The 19,151-nt window shown below is 35.3% G+C and overlaps 2 protein-coding genes across 8 annotated transcripts; both read left to right on the plus strand.

Moving 5' to 3' along the window:
- Window positions 1–65: 65 nt before the first annotated feature.
- Window positions 66–5,820, plus strand: LOC101219590 (dehydrodolichyl diphosphate synthase complex subunit NUS1). 6 transcript variants are annotated; one of them, XM_004148042.3, is made up of 9 exons: window positions 66–391; window positions 549–587; window positions 1,453–1,483; window positions 1,791–2,061; window positions 2,182–2,243; window positions 3,134–3,326; window positions 3,420–3,516; window positions 4,862–4,944; window positions 5,576–5,820. In XM_004148042.3, exons 1-9 carry the CDS (start codon window positions 387–389, stop codon window positions 5,581–5,583), a joined length of 789 nt encoding a protein of 262 aa, XP_004148090.1. In that variant the 5' UTR covers window positions 66–386; the 3' UTR covers window positions 5,584–5,820. The 6 variants fall into 6 exon arrangements, with proteins under 6 accessions (XP_004148090.1, XP_031737302.1, XP_031737304.1 ...); XM_031881442.1 differs by having other exon boundaries at window positions 108–391; window positions 1,758–2,061; XM_031881444.1 differs by lacking the exon at window positions 1,453–1,483 and having other exon boundaries at window positions 109–391; window positions 1,781–2,061.
- A 1,766-nt stretch (window positions 5,821–7,586) lies between these two features.
- Window positions 7,587–18,873, plus strand: LOC101218952 (histone acetyltransferase MCC1). Of its 2 annotated transcripts, none has more exons than XM_004148039.3 (6): window positions 7,587–7,823; window positions 7,949–8,107; window positions 8,197–8,341; window positions 13,754–13,853; window positions 13,944–14,172; window positions 18,400–18,873. In XM_004148039.3, the coding sequence occupies exons 2-6, from the start codon at window positions 8,001–8,003 to the stop codon at window positions 18,584–18,586; spliced, it is 768 nt and encodes a 255-aa protein (XP_004148087.1). In that variant the 5' UTR covers window positions 7,587–7,823; window positions 7,949–8,000; the 3' UTR covers window positions 18,587–18,873. The 2 variants fall into 2 exon arrangements, with proteins under 2 accessions (XP_004148087.1, XP_011650078.1); XM_011651776.2 differs by having other exon boundaries at window positions 7,588–7,823; window positions 7,938–8,107.
- Window positions 18,874–19,151: the final 278 nt, after the last annotated feature.

Consider the following 19,151-nt stretch of genomic DNA (forward strand, 5'->3'; position numbering starts at 1 on the left):
TCCTTTTTTAACACAATAATAAACAAAATTAAAACTGATAATCCCACTAATGGGATTACCAGATTTTCTCGAGTATTTTTCATAAATAAAAAATAGAAAGAAACTCTTTTGGTTTCCCTCTTTCTTTTAATTCTCCACAATCCCCCGCGTCATGTTTACAGCCGCCGGTGTTTATTCTTCAACTCCGGCCATTCTCCATAGATCCTCGAAACCCTCCGCCGTCAGCAGTCTCAGTGCCACTCCGACCAACGACGCGTGCCGCACCTACACTATTGACAACTGTTTGCTGCTCCTCTACTGTTGCGACTAGCTGCTTTTCTACACCCTTGCAGACGGAGACCCACGTCGCACGATGATGCTATAAGGCCAAAAATATTTACCCAACAATGAGGTAAGCATAAGGCCAAAAATCGTGGGTCTTCAAAAGTTAGGCCAAATATCATTTGTACCTCTCAAAATAAGCCATCCATACAAAAAAAGAACAAAAAACCCTTCAATTTGTTCCCCAGTTCTTACTAATTAAATCCCATTACTTCATTTTATCGCAGCCTACTTCGTCACTTTCACCTCTTAAATTCTCCTCTCGGGTAATTCTTATTTCTTTAGAGTTTGAGTTTCTTCTTTATTATCAACATATTTCTCTCTTTCTTGCGTGGTTTAGGTTTGTGTTGTTGAATGTTTGCTGGTGCTAGATCAATGGGGTACTGGTGGGGTGTGATGTGCATGATCAGTTTCTTTTAGCTTTAATCGTCTCATTATCAACTAGTTGGAAACCAAACATTATTAGCCAAAATTACTTTATTTGGTAATCCTACTAATTCACCTCTTCAACCACCAAATCTCTTTGTTAAAATGGTGTTTTTCGTCATTTTTTTTTATTGTTCATGGCTATTGTTATTGCATTGGTTGCTCTAGAATCCAAATTTATCATATTGGAGTATGGGTTTAGGAGGAAAACAAGGAACAAAGACTTGTAAATTGGAAACTTTTCAATGGCTCTGGCACCCTTTTTAAGTGTTGTTCGTCTCAGGAATATATTAGGTATCAAATTATTAAGCCTATGCAAATGTTAGTTTGGGTTTTTCTTCATCATTTTTATGATTACCGTGTTATATTTAAGTTAAATATAAACCCCAAAAAGAGTGGCGAAAGCTCTTACTGAGATGCTGGATTGCTTTTGTTTCTTATATTTTATTCATGAGTCATTTTCAAATTACAGGTCATATTAATGTCTTAATCTTTACGATACCTCCATTTGTGGAATAAAGTAAATCTGAAATTGAAAACTGTGGTTAGACTGTTAAATTTTAAATAATCTGTTTTGTTTCTTTTCGGATTTTTTCCTTTAAAATTAGTTATTATTATTGTTATCATTTGAATTTTTTCTTCAAGAAAGAATTTTTCAAAATCTGATGGTCTAGGCTTCTTTGTCTTTGTATTTATCTTTTGCAGACCAATGAGTATCAAGGTTGAACTTCAGAAGGTAAAGTGTTTTACTGCGAGCCTCTAGGAATTGCTTGGTTTATTTTCATTATCTTTATTTGTCTTTATATTATTTAGTTTTACATTCTGTGAAAGAATAAGCAAAATGCTTATTAGGATCCTAGGGAAATTTTTGGGGCCTAAAACAATGTCTCTAAGATAGCAGCAACCTCGTTCAAATCTTTGTAAACTTCAACTCTACTTTATTCTGAATCATTTTACTTGTATTGTGACAACTTGATTTTTATGTTGTGGTTTTGGTGTACATGAATCAGATGCTTATTTTTTTTTTTTCAAGGCTTGCCCAGATTGGACTTCTTGGGCTTCAGCTGATATGGCATTTCCTACACTTCATTGTTAGCGCATTTTACTTTGTGGTTGGTATTGCCACAACACTTGAAAGCTATTTGATATCTTGGGGATTCCCATGCAAGTACAAACATCTTAATATAGACAGGGTCCAATATCTTGCCATTGTGGTCGAAAGTGATGAAGCTTATAATACATTAAAAATGATTGAACTTCTGGAATGGTTAGTATCGTTGGGCATTAGAAGCGTTTGCTTGTATGATGCTGAAGGTAATGATTTTGTGTCTATCCAGAAATTCTGAGCTCTCTTTTATTTTTTGCCAAATGCTTGTGATTGTTTTTTCAAATTTGTTGAATGGTATGCTTATTCAACTGTGTTTTATTTTCAAGGAGTGCTTAAACAGTCCAAGGAAATCATTTTGAAGAAAGTAAAGAATGCGTCTGAATTTCAGGTACATGCAACTATAAGAAAGATTCAAACCTATGGGTTCAGTAAGTGACAAAGTTTTCTGCATTGAACCAAGTGATCCCTAATACTTTGAGGCCCTCTTTTTGAAATATGAATGTAGATTTGTGTATGGTATAATTGTGTTTTTATCAGTCCTTTATCTTTGAGTATTTCTTTCAATGTTCTTTCCTTTTATTAGTTACCTCAGTGGAAATTGTTGAAATTCCTCTTGTATTATATTTACACACTTGGGTCTTTTATTATTTGTTTCTTTTTTGGGAGAAATTATGTTATAGGGAGTTTCTAAGTCTTAGTTGTTGTTAGTTATATATAAATAAATTTACCTTTACCCACTAACTTAAACTTTTGGGTTAATTAGTAATTTAAGATGGCACTAGACAGGTGGTCCAAGAAGGTTTTGTATTCGAGTCCTTGCAATGTTAATTTTCTCCTCAATTAAAATTGATTTCCACTTGTTGAGCCTTTCAAATATTTCAAGCCGCCAAGTGAGGGGGAGCGTAGTGATATATAATTCAATTTACCTTTACCCACTAGCTTAAGCTTTTGGATCAATCGGTGATTTAAGTTGCAAGGTTAATGGTAATGAGATTGCCTTGGGTCCTTGATGGAATAGCATGCTTTTGATTCCATGTGTATTGCTTCTCTTTAGTGAATTAAAGAGGGCTTTTTGAAGTTGTATTTGTTTCTTTGAAGTTGCATATTAATCTTTGCATGAGGTCATTTATTTCTTCAATAGTACGAGTATAACTGCTGCCTTTTGTTTTCTCTTCCAAGTTTACCATAAAAAATGACAGTACTCTGCAATTTGAACTTAGGAGGTGAATGTCAATAATAAGATGTGCATTATTCTTCTAATTTAGTCATTGCCTTCAGGGGATTGACGAACCTCTCCAACTAAACAAAAAAGGCATTACTCTGGAGTTCATTTCAGCTTCTGATGGAAAGGAAGCCATTGCCAGAGCAGCTAATTTTCTTCTTCAAAATAAATGGAGAAAAACCAACATGAGTGGAGACCACAAGCGATGCTTATCTGAATCTCAAATGACCGAGGCTTTAAAAGCAGTTGGTCTGTATTCTTGCTTGTACTTGATAAGGTTCAGAGAACTGTTTTACTCAAATGTTAATTAACCTTACGGACATATATTGGATCCATAATTAGGTTGTGGAGGGCTTGATCCTGACCTCATTTTAGTATACGGGCCTACAAGATGTCACTTTGGGTTTCCTGCATGGAGAATCCGCTACACAGAGATTCTGTGAGTCTTTTTTGTTTATTATATATTTTTTTTCATAAGTAATGACACGTTTTGGTGAGCTGATGAGAAGTACAAAAGGGAAACCAAAATCCTCAATCAGTAGCTAAAAAATGACTACATGAAAAAGTTTAGTTACACTAGGTGGATAATTACATAAAGGTTCTATCGAAGAACCGCAACTCGATGTTCTAAACTTTATGAATGCCCCATGCATCCTCCATGCCCTTGCTTTTAGAGAGAAAAATTGTCTCTCTATTAACAGATTCTAAAGAAGGGCAGCCTCCTTGTGCTTTTCTTTAGGGAGTGTCCACAAAAGTGTTGATTGTTATGCCATCATGGTTCATAAAATTTCAGTAAAGACTAGCCAACATGCGTCAAAGGCCAAGTGGATTTAAGAAATGCCTTTCAATATTCTCAACTTTGAACTCATGCAGCAACAGAATACCAGGTTGGAAGTCCCTCAGAGAAGTCTTAATTCCACCTGCTTTCCTTCTAGTCCTTAGCTTGCATGCCGACGTGCATATCTATGAGATTTATCGTAATTCACCCTATATCTTAACTTTTAAATTCTATCAGACTTCTTGAGCAGGATCTTTTATCTTCTTCTTCTGAAACTCTTTCTCATTCTATCTCATTGTTAGCATCCACGTCTTCTTCTGTCTGTTCATTGCTACCAGCTGTTTATGTATTTGATGAAAATTGGCATTAGTCTTCCACCTTGGTTGCTTGACACTTGACTAGGGAAGCATCATAAAGGTGATTGTTCTGCATAAGACCCCTACCCCTACCCCTACACATGCTAACTCTCTATACAAAACCCGGAGCTGCTAGAAGTAGAATACGACCCATCCGTTGTATGGTCATTCTGTGCTTCGATTCCTTTTATTCCGCCTGTTTTAGCAAAAATACTTCCTTCCAATAGGGAAATGGTGTTTGTTAATGGTTATATTGAACATTTTGAATAATTGTATATCTATACTTATCATAGAAAAACTAATATTTTCCGTTTAAGAAAGCTTATTTAATGGTATGTGATTGTGTGGAACCTTTACTTATGATTTATGAAATAAATCAATTTGTTCATCTGATGAACCAAACACAAAATTTAAGTTATCTAACAAGTTTTCCTACACATTTTTACTTATTTCTTTCTTTCCAAATTTTGCACATCTTGATTTAATGCACTTTCACTTTCTATTGCTGCATAGTTGTATCCTTTCAATGGCAGATTATCAAATTATTAGCAGTAGATTATTGTTTACAATTCCATACATTTTTGTAATAATTTTTGGGGTTGAAGAGAATTGTATGAGCTTCGATGAGATTTACTTGTGTTGTCTTGCAGACACATGGGACCGTTGAAGTCCATGAAGTACGGTTCCTTGCTGAAAGCCATTTACAAGTTTACCAGGGTGCGACAGAACTATGGTGAGTTACCTGCTATTTCCTTAATAAGTTCTAATAAAGTTTATATATCTCCTTTTTATAATGTTATTGCTATATGTTACGATTCTAAATGTTGAACTATGATTTTACAACTGAATTCCATTTTGCTCCTTTTTTCTACAATAAAGGTTTCTTCTGTTTGGTTGAGTGTTTTCAACATTCAAGGACCTAAAAATTTGTTTTTATTTCAGAAATTTAACTGATAATTCAAATGTTTACATTTATAAAAGATGAAAAGCATGATCGTGATGGAAACGTCCTAGTTTCCAAAAACCAAATAGTTATTGAATGTTGGCTTTTATCGATCGATCGAATCTTGTATAATAGTTTTGAAAGCGTCCTAGCTAGTCTTACCACATGTCCATTTAATAACCATTTGAATTTTTTATTTTCATAACAAAAGCCTATTCACGGAATTGTTTGTAGTTCAAACTCAACAACAATAATTTTGTTTTACTTCAACATAAAAAATCACAATATTTTAATAAGCTAAGTTATTTGTTTAAGTTGTAACTTATTATTTTCTACATTCAGTAGGAAGTTATAAGTAGGTTACGTTTCAATTTTTGAAGGTAGTGAGTGACTAATGTTAATTATGTGATGGCTTCAATAGGTAAATGAACTGAAGCATCGTGCAGCGATGGAAAGCCAATGAAACAAGGACAAGATTTTCTCATTTGAACAGTCATGGATTTAGTTTTATGAATCGAATCCAAGGGTTTTGTCATTTCATTACTCTTTTAATTACTGTAAAGAATTCATAAACAATATAGGCAACTATATAAAATTCATCAACCCTAAACAATATAGTTTTATGTATTTATTTATTTATTATTATTATTATAACTTTTTATGTTTTTTTTTTTTGTTAAATTAGATATTGGTGAAATGTTCAAGTACATAATACTAACAGTACTTTTTTCAAGAAGGTTGTTTAAAAGTTGGATTGGTAGAGAATTTGAGAAATTTGAGATGAACTAATCTTTTTTTATCATCTTAGTGAACTATATATAAAATAAATAGGGATGAGTTATAAAAAAAAAAGGGGGGGAAGCATCTTAATTATTTTTTTTAGATATTTTATATGAATATGGTATGTGATTAATTCTATTATGAATATCATTTTCGTTCATCTCCTTCAAATTTTTTCACGGACTGCATATTCATTTCATACTATTAATTATGTGTATGAAATAGAAAAATATGATATATCGGTGATTTTTTTTCAATAAATATAATTTACAGTAAATTGAGTATATATGTCACATAATTTATCATAATAGTTAGTCAAGTATATATACCACATCATTTTCTTTCGTTTTTCATTTTTTTTCATATATTCCCATAATTTAATAATTTATAATATATACTTATTATATTTCATCAAATTTGCACTAATTTTCATATATTGAAAATTAATTTGTAAAATCTTCCTGTGACTGAAATTGTTTTCGATTTAAATAGATCATTATATATTCATGTATATTTAACATGATATTAGATAACAATGTATGTGTGCATATTTTAGTTTGTATTTGTAACAATTTTTACAATGACATGAAAGTACAATTTTATCAAGAAAGTAAGAAAAAAAAAAGAAGGAAACTAAAAGGGAATAAAAAAACAAGTGGAGAGAAAGGAGAAATGAAGAAATAATGAGACACTTGATCACTAAGAGATTTATCATATACTCTATAATATATTATATACTTGTAGATATATTTTATAATGTTTAAAATATATGTGGATATTATTTAAAAAGCTAAAATGGAGAAGAAAGGTTGGAAAGCAAATCCAAGGGAGGATGTGTCCGAGGTATTTTTAATAATATTTTATATATATATTGTATAAATAATTATAATATATGATATATTATGTGTCCGTTGGTTTAATAATATATTTTGTGTGTGATGCTTAATGCTTAATATATACTATAACATATATGAAATATTACGTGTCTACTGCTTAATTATATATTTATATGGGGTGATGCTTAATGCTTATGATATATGTTGTAAATTATATGATATTTTTTATGTTGTACGTCCATAATTTAAATAAGAAAGGTAAAATATGTTGATTATATAATATACTATAGTTTATAATTTAAGCAACAAAATTAATAACATGAAAAAATTAGTTGAAGGAGATGACTGAAATATGCATTCGCTGTACTTTGTATTGATTGCAAACTTTAGCGAAAAATTAATCAAAACTATATACGGTAAAATTTACATAAACATATGAAAGAAAGAAATATGCACTCATCAAATATAGTTATAAAAATAATTTTATTGATTTTGTATAAATTATTTAATATCTTATTACCGTATTTGACTTAATTTTATATGATATTCGAATTAAATGAAAATAATTTGGAATTATTTATTACATTAATTAGATAAGTTATAAAATAGATAATAAATATGAAAAATTGAGACATTTGTATAAAATGAAGTGCAAAGCAGTAATTTCCCAAAATATTTGAAAAAAGAAAGTAAGAAGTAAAATGAAGAAAATCCAAAAGCTACAAATACTAAAATTGTAATAAGAAAGGAATAAATTGAAATAAACCCAAAGCATAGGTGTGCCAAATTGCTTATTTATCCCAAAATCAAATATGGTCTCACGTTAAGAATCACACTCCAAATTTTGAGGGAATAAAACATGTGTTTTGCAAAAGCGAATTTTCAATTGGATGTTAGATGAGAACCAAAGCCCCAACAAGCTCCCTCTTCTCATTTTAACTCCATTATTGTTTCGACAAGATGAATTAGTTGGTGGGTGTTTCAGCCATCTAATTGACCAAAATGTTGAACTTCTTTCTCTTCACCACTCGAATCTACGTCAACCCATCTCAGGTAGATTACCTTTTATTGCTTTTCCATGTAAGAATTTGACGAATATGGTTAATCTTTTCGATTTCCGTAGGATTCATTGCTTAGCTTATGAGACTGATGTTCATAAATGGAAAGTGAATGTGTAGGTCCATTTTTGCCAGCATATAAATTCTTTTCTTCGTATTGAAATCTTTTGCAATGGTAAAACCCAAAGCAATCGACTGTCCAAGTATATGTTATCGACCAATTGAACCCTCAGACCTTGAGGTTTTGGAGCAAATTCATGGTAACTTGTTTCCAATCCGGTATGTAATTTTACTGTGGGTGCGCTTCAGTTTGATTTTTTTTCTTATGTGATGTTGAAATTGATATATGGGTTGTTTGAATTTCTCAGGTATGAGGCGGAGTTTTTTCAAAATGTTGTTAATGGGCGTGACATTGTGTCGTGGGCAGCGGTCGATCATAATAGACCGGATGGTAGAACTGATGAGCTTATTGGATTTGTGACTGCACGAACTGTTTTGGAAAAAGACAGCGAGGTGAGAATTTCTTACTCTTTGTATATTTATATCTGAGACCCAACCTTCATACTTGAGGTGTTTTCTCTTAACTTTCTGGGGTATTTTTTTTTCATAATTTTTGTATTGATTTTTCATCTAAACATCAACTCTCCCGTTGTTTTAATTTTTTTTTTCTTTATCTCGTTTTCCTGTAGTAAAAACGTTGAAGTTTTGAAGCAATGGACGATAAAAAGGTTGGAAGTAGAAACAAATATATTCACGTATGTAATGGGGAAAACTCAAAGTTAACACTTGTGGGGTGGAAGGATCACAAAAGAAAATAGAGGGATTTGAATGGACTCAATAAGTGGTGTAAACTACGAAAGGTTTTTTTTTTTGTATGAATGAATTCTATCCCTCAATGTGAGGGAAGAGTTTTACTTATAGAGGAAACTGTAATACAAAGTTAGTTATTAAGTAATCAGTTTAACGAACTAAAACAGCGTAACAAATACACTAAAACAGTGTAACAAATAACAACTTTAGTTAAGAACAACTAACAATTAACTAGACAGGTTGTATTACATCATAATCCACCCCCTAGAGACTCCACCTCAAGTTGGGTCAGCAAGTTGAAATCCATCACGAGCATGGTACTTCTTCAAGTCTGCGACATTAAAACAGGACCGCTGTTGATTTCTCCTGGCAGCTCTAACTTGTAGGCATTAGGTTTGTATTTAGCTAGAATTTTACTAGGACCAATCTGCCTATCCTTTAGTTTGCCGTAGATTCCAGCTGGGAACCTTTTCTTCCTTAAACAAGCCATCACTTGGCTTTGAAAATTGACTTCTCTTCTCTTCTTTGTAAGGTGTTGTGTTCTTGATGAGATGGTCTAGGACTTATATGTGGAGTTTTTGAATGAGCTCGACCATATTTTCTGCTTCATCTTGAAGTTCTACTACAGTAGGGAGATTAGTTAGATCAAAAGTAAGCCTTGGGGCTTTGGTATATACAATTTCAAAAGGGCATTTGGCGTTTGTTCTGTTCTTCATGTTATTGAAGGCAAACTCAGCTTGTGCAAGATCCACTTCCCATTGTTTAGGGTGAGTTCCACTCAAGCATCGAATCATATTCCCCAAGGATCGGCTAGTGACTTCTGTTTGGCCATCTGTTTGGGGATGTGCAGTGGTGCTGAATTTTATGGTAGTATCAAACTTCTTCCAAAGAGTCTTCCAAAACTCGCTTAGAAATTTGGGAATTGTCTTAGGTATCCCATGAAGCCTTACTGCCTCCCAAAAGAAGAGAGTAGCAACAAAAAGGGCATCAATTGTTTTCTTGCGAGCTAGAAAGTGAGCCATAACAACTACCATCATAACATCATATCCTCTTTGTATCTTAGGTAGTCCTACAACAAAGTCTATTGATAGGTCTTCCCAATTTTTTTTATTTTTAGGAATTGGCAGAGGTGAATACTGACCAACATTTGTAGATGAACTTTAGCCCTTTGACAAACTGCACACCTTTTGAAAAAATTGTTGGTGTTCTCTTGCTTGTGGCCAAAAGAATCTTTGGCTAATGATATGGAAGGTCTTACCGTGACCAAAATGGCCAACGAATCCTTCTATGGGCTTCTTTGATAAGGCTTCCCTTAGAGATGTGGGAGGGATACAAAGCTGGTCACTAATAACATCTGAAAGAGTTAAAAAAGGCTGAAGTTTAACCTTCTCTTGGATGTCAAACCTTAGTCCTCCAACAAATCAGGCTATTAAATGTTCGTTCCCCATTAGGTTTGTTCTAGCTCCCAATCGATGAAATTCCTCAATATATTCAGCCATGGATCTGGGAATGTGCCTTTTGAGTCCGATCAGAAAGGAAAATTTGGAAACAATTTTCATAGAGTTGTTCATCTTGCACTGCTGCTTCATCTTCTTCTATCTTGTGAACTATTGTGAATGGGATGCCAACTGTCTTCCAATTATTTCCTTTGTTAGCCAAGAAATCTTCATCTTCCAAGGTCAAAATTTTCTGTTCGGTCTCTTTTGTTTTGCCGATGAAGTATCCAAAAGTGTTTGATTCGACGTATGACATCTCCCTTATATCGTTTGGTAGTCGACTGAAATTAGGTTTTCACTTTTCTTCAAATAATTTTGTTTGTGGCTATTTTCTTGTTCTACCGCAAGCTCCCCTTTGATCTTTCTACCTTTCTTATTCAATTCCTCTTCAATTGATTTTTTTCTTTCTTCTACTTCGTTCATTTTTCCAAAATTTTACAGCCCATTTGGATGATTCTTAATCTTGAGTGACTAAATGTGATTCTTGACAGTTTCTTGAAAATCTTGAAGATTGTAATTAAGCTTTTTCTTGTCCAAAAAAATCTGAATTTCATTCACTCTCTTTTGAAAGTTCACAAGATGTTTTTATTTGAATATTTTTGTTTTTTTGAAAATGTTTCGACCTCCAAATTTGTGTTGGAATCATTCATGGGTGTTCTTTGATGTTGGAGATAATAATTTCTTTTGAATTATTTTCTGAATCATCCAACTCCCAATTCTTACATTGATTTCTTGAGAAACCGGTTTTATTGAATATTAAAAGTTGTGAATACAAGAAGACAAGTACTTTATTTATAATGAAAACAAACTAATCCTAATCCTAGTTAATAAAAGAAACTCAATCCTACTTCTAAATAAAAAAAAGAAACTAATCCTAATCCTAATAAACAGAAAAAACTAATCCTAATCCTAATCCCAATAAACCAAAAAAACTAATCGTAATCGTAATCCTAATAAATTAAGGATTTGACCATATAGTACCCTATTCCTACTACATCATAAAATATATCATGCGTATTGGAAGATAATGTTTTCATAGCTTGTTCATTGACCTTGCCTTCAAGCTGAACATGTTCCTGTTTGACCTGTGGAAGTATTGGTTCATATAGGGAAGCCTTTGGTGGTGTTTATATTTTGCTCTGTGCATACTGCAAAGCCATGTTGGTAATTGGTGTTATTCATATTAAAAACCTCGTCTAAAAGAAACATTTAGGTCACAATCTCTTCTTTACATTGTAACTTTAAATTGTACTGTTTAGGTCTTTGGACATATCAGGAGGTCTTTGTGGAAGAACTTTGAGTGGACTTACAATGAAAATTCCAAAAACAAAATTCTTGCATTTCTTTCCAAGGGTGGAGGATGATTATCATCAACATTTATGGCCTGAATCAATTCAGTTGATCTATTGATCATTTGCATCTTTGTTGCCCTTGGGTATTGATGCCCATGTTTTTTTTAGTCAAGTAGAGCGTTCTGGCAAGATTATATTTCTTTCAAGGTGGTAATGGCATTAGGATGGAATTTTGGGAGGACTTTTGGTTTTTGCCCCTTTCTTCAAGCGTTGACTTCCTTAGTTAACCATTACTTGTCAAAAGAAAGAACAATTGCAGACTATTGGAAGGTGGATGATCTTGGTTGGACCTTGAGTTTGAGATATATGCTTGATGGGGAGTTTAAAGAGTGCTTGGCCTAGGCCTACAAACTAATAAGGGATACATTCCTAGTCAAGGTGAAGACCTTTGGGTGTGGTCTATATAACCCTCTGGATTTTTTCCACCATATTAGGCAATGTTTGTCCTCAATGCTGCCAATGCAAAGCCAGAAGAGTTCATTACGAAATCCTGGTTTGGAAATGTTAAATTCCAAATATTCATGTGGTTGTGGTCCATAGCCTACCAATAGCCTTAGTGCTTAAGATAAACACAGAAGGGAAACCCACATCTTTCCCCACTGGTCAATTCTCTACTACATTCTGGCTTTGTTTGGTGTGTATGTATATATATTTACACCATGCTCCTAGAGTTCAGTTCTCTACTACATGTTGAATTTGCTTGGTGTGTTTCTATAGATATCAACATGGTGCTCCTTGGTAGTTGGGTCAATTCTCTACTACATTCTGGCTTTGTTTGGTGTGCATGTATATATATTTACACCATGCTCCTAGAGTTCAGTTCTCTACTACATGTTGAATTTGCTTGGTGTGTTTCTATAGATATCAACACGGTGCTCCTAGAGGTCTTATGAGATTGGTAGTTGGGGGAAAGTTGAAAGTCCTTTGGAGAAATGGCACTCGTGCTATTCTTTGGCTCCTTTGGATTGAGGAAAACAAATAGAAGTTTAATGATGATAATTTAGCATCTCTATACCATCGCCTTTATGGACTATCCAATTTTAATCATGCTTTTGTTGCTGATGGTTGGAATGCTGATAATGGAGTTTGGAATTTGGATTTTCAAAGGAATCTCAAGGTTGATGAGATTAATTAAAATGGGCTTCTCTCACCCATATGCTTAGATCAGTCTCTTCAGTAAATGGCTCACAGAATTGGAAATATGGTAATTCTGGCACTTTTACTGTTCATTTTATGGACCCTCTTCTGTTGCATGGAGGCATTCTCTTGATCCTCTGTACTCAGTTAGTTATTTGTAATGGTCTTTATTCTCAGAAGATTAAGATTTTCCTTTGGGAGTTGGTGGTGCCAACATGCAGAACCGTGTTTAGTGTCGAGGACCTTATGTTTCCCTTTTTCCTTTTTGGTGTATTATGTGAAGTTCTTCAAAGTCATCCTGTCATCTTGTTGGATTCTGTGGTTTTGTCACTCAGGATTGGGATTAATTCTCACAGCTGTTGGTTGAAGCATGATTCTTCCAGGGAACATTTTTTATATGTTATACATGGTTTTTCTGGGACTTCCTTTTCACGGGTGCAGAAACTCTCTGGATGGTTGTTAATGGTTCCTTATTTTGGTCTCTTTTCACGGGTGCAGAAACTCTCTGGATGGTTGTTAATGGTTTATTTTGGCTAGTTGTACGATATATTTTTTCCTCTTGAATAGTATACTTAAGTGTAAGTGATTAGGACTTTAAATTCATTGGCACAAAAACATGGTTGGTTGGCTTTGACTTTGAGAGGTTCCAAACATCGAGACATATTTCGGCTCTAGGAGAACAAACATATTCATTTGAAGTTTGGTCTTTCTTCCTTTCATGGGAAGTTTAATAAAGAAGTATTGGTTAATTTCTTAAGCATGTGGTTGGTTCTCTAACTCAATGAGGTGGTGGGGGGTGGGTTGGGGTTGATTTAGCTGGTGACTTCAATTGTAAGTGAGCTGGCATTTGGGTGATTAAACGCATAAAATGTTAGTCATTGTGGAATTTCCATGATCATTAACAGTTACGCTAAAGTTACCATTAAGTAGTTTTAAGTACTTACAAGCTGCCATTAGGCTTTAGAGTGGATGGGTGTAAAGGAACTATAAGTTGAATTTGTAATTGGTGGGTGGTTATTTTGTAGAATTGACTTACACCAATCTCGTAACTTACTTTGAAAACTGAAATCACCTGTCTTGTATACTTAAAACTGGGTGTCACTAATTTACACGGATTTGATGCCTTGTAGATATCTGATTTACTTCGGCATGATTCACTAACCACGGATCATACTCTAGTATACATTCTTACACTGGGAGTAGTGGAAAGCTACAGAAACCTTGGGATAGGTACGAGTTTGTTAGAGCTATCTGTTTTTTTTTTTAACACACAAATTCATGTTTACAAATAATCAGCTAATTTTTATGTACTGATTGCAGCTAGTTCACTTGTTCAAAAGGTAATTAAATATGCCTCAAGCATCCCAACTTGCCGAGCAGTTTATTTGCATGTCATTTCATACAATACTACTGCTATCAATTTCTACAAGAAAATGTCATTCAAGTGCCTACAAAGACTGCCGGGCTTTTACTTTATCAGTGGGCAGCATTATGATTCTTACCTGTTTGTCTACTATGTAAATGGTGGTCGATCTCCATGCTCTCTATTGTAAGTATCGAATATCAACAACCTTTAAACTCTCATGTCTTATATTACTTGTTCTTTTTCATGATCTCATGCTGGTTGAGAATGACCCCTTCCTTAATCCGATGAGAGTTCTCTTTTTCCCTCTTAAAAGCAACCAAAACCTCATCAAGAATCCTTTGATTTTTGGATTTTTGGATTTTTAGATTAATAGATTAATTATTAATGAGAAACATAGTGTTAGGATACTAACAATAATTTAGACCGAAAGGACTGTATAAATGGCTTAAACAGAGGCGGTACTCTGGTTTACTTTATTTATATATAAAGCCAAATGATCCAGATTCACAAGATGAAAAGAAATAACAAGAAACAACAAGGAAAAATGCAGAAAAGATCATACCAGCCTCTTGGTTTTAAGAGACCCTGGTGGCTGCTGTAGCCCTACCTCCTAAAAGATAAAAATACCCTAGCTACTCCAACCTAATAATCCTATTTATAGACTCACATATTCCTCAGCCCAGTGGGCCCTACCACTCAGAACGTCCTTCCAATCATTTCTCCATAATAATTCCCTGTGCAGTTACTTTTCTACCCTTCCTCCTATAAGTATGGATAATTGGGGGTCTTACAATACCCCTCGGTTCCAAGTTCACCTTGTCCTCAAGGTGGAAGGTGGGAAACTGTTGATTCATTTGGTACACTGCTTCCCAGGTAGCCTCGTTCTCCGGTAGTTCTTTCCATTTCACCAACCACTCGTTGGCCCCCAAGTCCTTATTCCATCGAATGCCCAGTACGGTTTCTGGTTGTAGCTGTAGTTCAAACTCTTCCGTTAGTACTGGTTGTTGGATTTGTACTACATGTGTTTTTCCCAATTTCAGTTTCAGTTGGGAAATATGGAAGACGTCATGAATGGAAGCTTCGGGCGGTAACTGCAGCCTATACGCCACTTCTCCAATTTCTTCAATTATGCGGTAAGGTCCATAGAATTTAGGGGCCAACTTCTCCGATCTCTTTCGTGCTAGAGAATGTTGCCTATAGGGTCGAAGCTTGAGATATACCTCATCTCCCACCTTGAACTTAAGTTCCCTCCTCTTAGAGTCTGCCATTTTCTTCATTCGGTTCTGCGCCACGTTCAGGTTCTCCTTTAGAGCAATCAGTGCTAAATCCCTCTCTTTCAGCATTAGTTCCACCTCATTGTGAGGAGTCTTGTGATTGCCGTATGATAGCAGCGGAGGAGGTGATCGTCCATATACAATCTGGAAGGGATTTGATCTTGAGGAGGCATGGAAAGTTGTATTATACCATAGTTCTGCCCAGGGAATGAACTTATTCCACTTTGTCGGCTGCTCATTACAAAAACACCTCAGATAAGTTTCTACACAACGGTTTACTCTTTCAGTTTGTCCGTCCGTTTGAGGGTGGAATGCCGTACTTCTTTTTAAAAGGGTTCCCATGCTAGCAAATATTTCTTTCCAAAAGTTGCTTATGAAAATTTTATCCCTCGGTTCTTCGAATAAATCCGTGTACTGCTGGAGTAAGACTTGAATCATTGGAGATTCTTCCTCATCCCCCTTCACTCTCTGTACTTCATCCAATTCCCCATCTTCCTCTGCCTCATAGTTCTGCATTTCGAGTAAGAAGCCTTGGTCGTCCTCTTCCCATGTTTTTTCAATAGTTTTCAGAGAGCACTCTGCCCTAATAAGTGAAGGATCTCCTTTTAAGATAAACTGTTTTTTTCCCATCCGAAATGTCATGGTCAGGGATGGCCAGTGTATCTTCATGGTTCCCGTTGTGTTTAACCATTGCATCCCTAGAATCACATCTACACTCCCCAGTTCAATTGCTAAAAAATCAGCCACGATTGTGATCTCTTTAAGTTTTAGTTCTAACCTGTTACACACGCCTCTTCCTTGGCATCTTGTACCATCTCCGATAGTGACTCCAAACGGAGTATGATTCTCTAACTCCAGTCCCACTTCCTCCACAATTTTGTTGTGTATGAAATTGTGGGTGGCCCCACTATCAATCAGTATCAATACTTCTTTCCCTTTAATTTCGCCTTTGATCTTCATCGTTCCTTTACTTGTTAGGCCATGTATTGCCTTTAACTCAATTTCGGTTCCCTCCTCCAGTGTAAGCTGATTCAACTCTAATACTTCTTCATTAGTTTCCTCTGTTCTGTCTTCTTCTTCCAGACTTTCTTCTTCATTCATGATAAACAGCATCAGCTCTCTTTTGTCCTTCATTTTGCATCGATGTCCAGGGGAGTACCTTTCATTGCATTTAAAACACAGACCCTTGTCAAGTCGTGCTCTGAATTCCGCATCCGATAAGCGTTTCACTGGTGGTTCACTCTTCTGGTAGTTGCCTTTAATGGGAATTGTCACCTGTTTCAAAGGAAACTCTGTTTTCCTGGTGATTCCCTTCTCCCCACCTTCTGGACCCTTGTTCGTGCTTCCTTCGCCTTTTTTGTAATTCAGTCCTCCCCCTTCTGCCTTGGACCATTGCAGGGCTAAATTTCTGTCGTTGACCAGCTGTGCCTCTCTCATACACTCCTCCAATGTTAGTGGATTGCGGCTCACGACTTCAGCTTGCAGGTTCGGCTCTAGCCCAGTCAGGAATGCATCCCTTAACACACTCTCTGTCATGTGGGGCAGGGGTGCTGAATAATTAACAAATTTCTTTACATAATCATTGTAGGAACCGTCTTGTTCAATCCTGATCAGTCTCGCCACTAAACTCTTCTGCCCTGTGTCTTTAAAAAAATCAAACATCCTTTCTTTTAGATCCTCCCACGACTCCACCTTCCTCCGATTGTGTGACCATCTGTACCAGTCTACCTCATCTTGTCCAAAGCTGACTACTGCTACCTTGACCTTTTCGGTCTCGGGTAGATTATTGATCTCAAAAAAATGCTCTGCCCTGTAAACCCAAGATTCCGGGTTTTCTCCCAAGAACATTGGCATCTCTAATTTCTTATATTTACTACGGTCACCCATGGTCAAGTTCCCTTCGTTATGAACATCGGTTTCCTCAGCTTTTCCCTTCAGTTTCATTACTGAACCGTCGGAGGTCCCAGATTCCTCCCTTCTTTTGTAGCTATGGTTCTCTCTTAGATCCTCAGCCATTCGTTCCATTGCTTTTTTCATTTCTAACAGCATCTCTTTCAGACCCATTATTTCCTTCTCAGTTCCATCCACTCTGTCTTCTATTTGTCTCTGCGCCATTAGTCTAGTAACCACCCCCAGTTTTTTCGGGCTCTGATACCAATTGTTAGGATACTAACAATAATTTAGACCGAAAGGACTGTATAAATGGCTTAAACAGAGGCGGTACTCTGGTTTACTTTATTTATATATAAAGCCAAATGATCCAGATTCACAAGATGAAAAGAAATAACAAGAAACAACAAGGAAAAATGCAGAAAAGATCATACCAGCCTCTTGGTTTTAAGAGACCCTGGTGGCTGCTGTAGCCCTACCTCCTAAAAGATAAAAATACCCTAGCTACTCCAACCTAATAATCCTATTTATAGACTCACATATTCCTCAGCCCAGTGGGCCCTACCACTCAGAACGTCCTTCCAATCATTTCTCCATAATAATTCCCTGTGCAGTTACTTTTCTACCCTTCCTCCTATAAGTATGGATAATTGGGGGTCTTACACATAGATAGACCTGAAACATGTCAACTGTAGAGGAAACAACTTATCTAATCTAGTCTCCTTTTCAAAAAAAAAAAAAAAAAAAAAAAAACTTATCTAATCTATTACCAAAACCTGAAATACTTGTTCAAACTTCTTACCTATTAACATATATAAAGTTTATGTAAACATGGAAATTTTGGGTTGTTGGGGACTGTTGGTCATCATTTTTGGGTAGTAGGGGAGGAGGGAGAAACTAGACAATGAGAGTAGATTGAGAAAGGATAGAGTGCGGGGAAGAAATTATGGAAGGGACGGAATCAGGTGGAAGAAATCAAATACACTAGGAACTGGAATTTAAAGAAGTGATATATAAAGGGAGTGCTAGAAAGACTTAGAATCCCATTCTTTATTATCATTTTAATTCTGTGAACTATTATCTCAATAAAATGTATGTTTCAGTTTATTGTATTTGAAACCTTCCATTTGCCAATACAAATATTGGATGGTTCAATAACTGGTAAGCTTGGGATACAACAAAAATCTTCTAAATCTTCAAACTAACGTTTGTCCTTTTTTAATTGATTCATTTTGCGTACTTGCAGAGAGGTTGTGACTTTCATGGTGAGTTATTTAAGGGACGGTATAAAGTTTGTAACTTCAAGGCTGAGGAAGAATGAAAAGAGGAAGGTGTCAAAATGGTCTAAATGTAAAGAATCTCATAGCCTTATATCCATGGCGCAGAGCAAGAGAAATCTAGGGGTTGAAAGCAATGGCTATGAATGTGTTTAATTTGATTCTGATGTTGAGCGCTGAGAAGGAACAACACAGAGAAAGATTGATCCCACACTGGATACCTACTCTTCCTTCTACACTTTATAATTTATTGTAGTTTTAAACCGTATATATACATAGATGATGATGATGATGATGATATTCTATGTTCAATGTAATAAGGCTTTGGTGATGTTTAATGTGAAATGAGGCTTCTGTATTCTTAATTCTTTAAAGTCCTTTGTGACAAGGAGTTATTGACCCCTTATTGTAGTTTCCGTTGCTTAAAGAAATCATTTGAAGAATTGGAACGGGTGCAATGAGTTACTATACATCTACATTATGAATTTAAATGGGGTGGGGGGAACTAGAATTTGTCAAATCCTGTGATCTCAGCAATCTGTCGATTTTCAACTCATTGATAGGGCAATTAAGACACAATCTTCAAACATGTTGCTGATGTAATTGTTGGCGCATTTCAACATCTTCTTCCTTCCAACCTTATTTTGCTACCGACTCAACTTCTGGGTTACTTGGTGGCCAAATTTGAAACACAATCTATTTTGAAATATGAACTTATTCA

Source organism: Cucumis sativus, chromosome 2 (genome assembly GCF_000004075.3).
Source record: "Cucumis sativus cultivar 9930 chromosome 2, Cucumber_9930_V3, whole genome shotgun sequence".
NCBI lineage: Eukaryota > Viridiplantae > Streptophyta > Magnoliopsida > Cucurbitales > Cucurbitaceae > Cucumis > Cucumis sativus.

Excerpts from the sequence above, each read along its gene's own strand:
- LOC101218952 (XM_004148039.3), top strand. The coding sequence starts at position 8,001 with ATGGTAAAACCCAAAGCAATCGACTGTCCAAGTATATGTTATCGACCA. Across the intron at positions 8,342-13,753 it reads TTTTGGAAAAAGACAGCGAG|ATATCTGATTTACTTCGGCA; the intron begins GTGAGAATTTCT and ends GATGCCTTGTAG. Across the intron at positions 13,854-13,943 it reads CTACAGAAACCTTGGGATAG|CTAGTTCACTTGTTCAAAAG; the intron begins GTACGAGTTTGT and ends TACTGATTGCAG.
- LOC101219590 (XM_031881442.1), top strand. Across the intron at positions 1,484-1,757 it reads TCAAGGTTGAACTTCAGAAG|ATGCTTATTTTTTTTTTTTC; the intron begins GTAAAGTGTTTT and ends TACATGAATCAG. Across the intron at positions 3,517-4,861 it reads ATCCGCTACACAGAGATTCT|ACACATGGGACCGTTGAAGT; the intron begins GTGAGTCTTTTT and ends GTTGTCTTGCAG.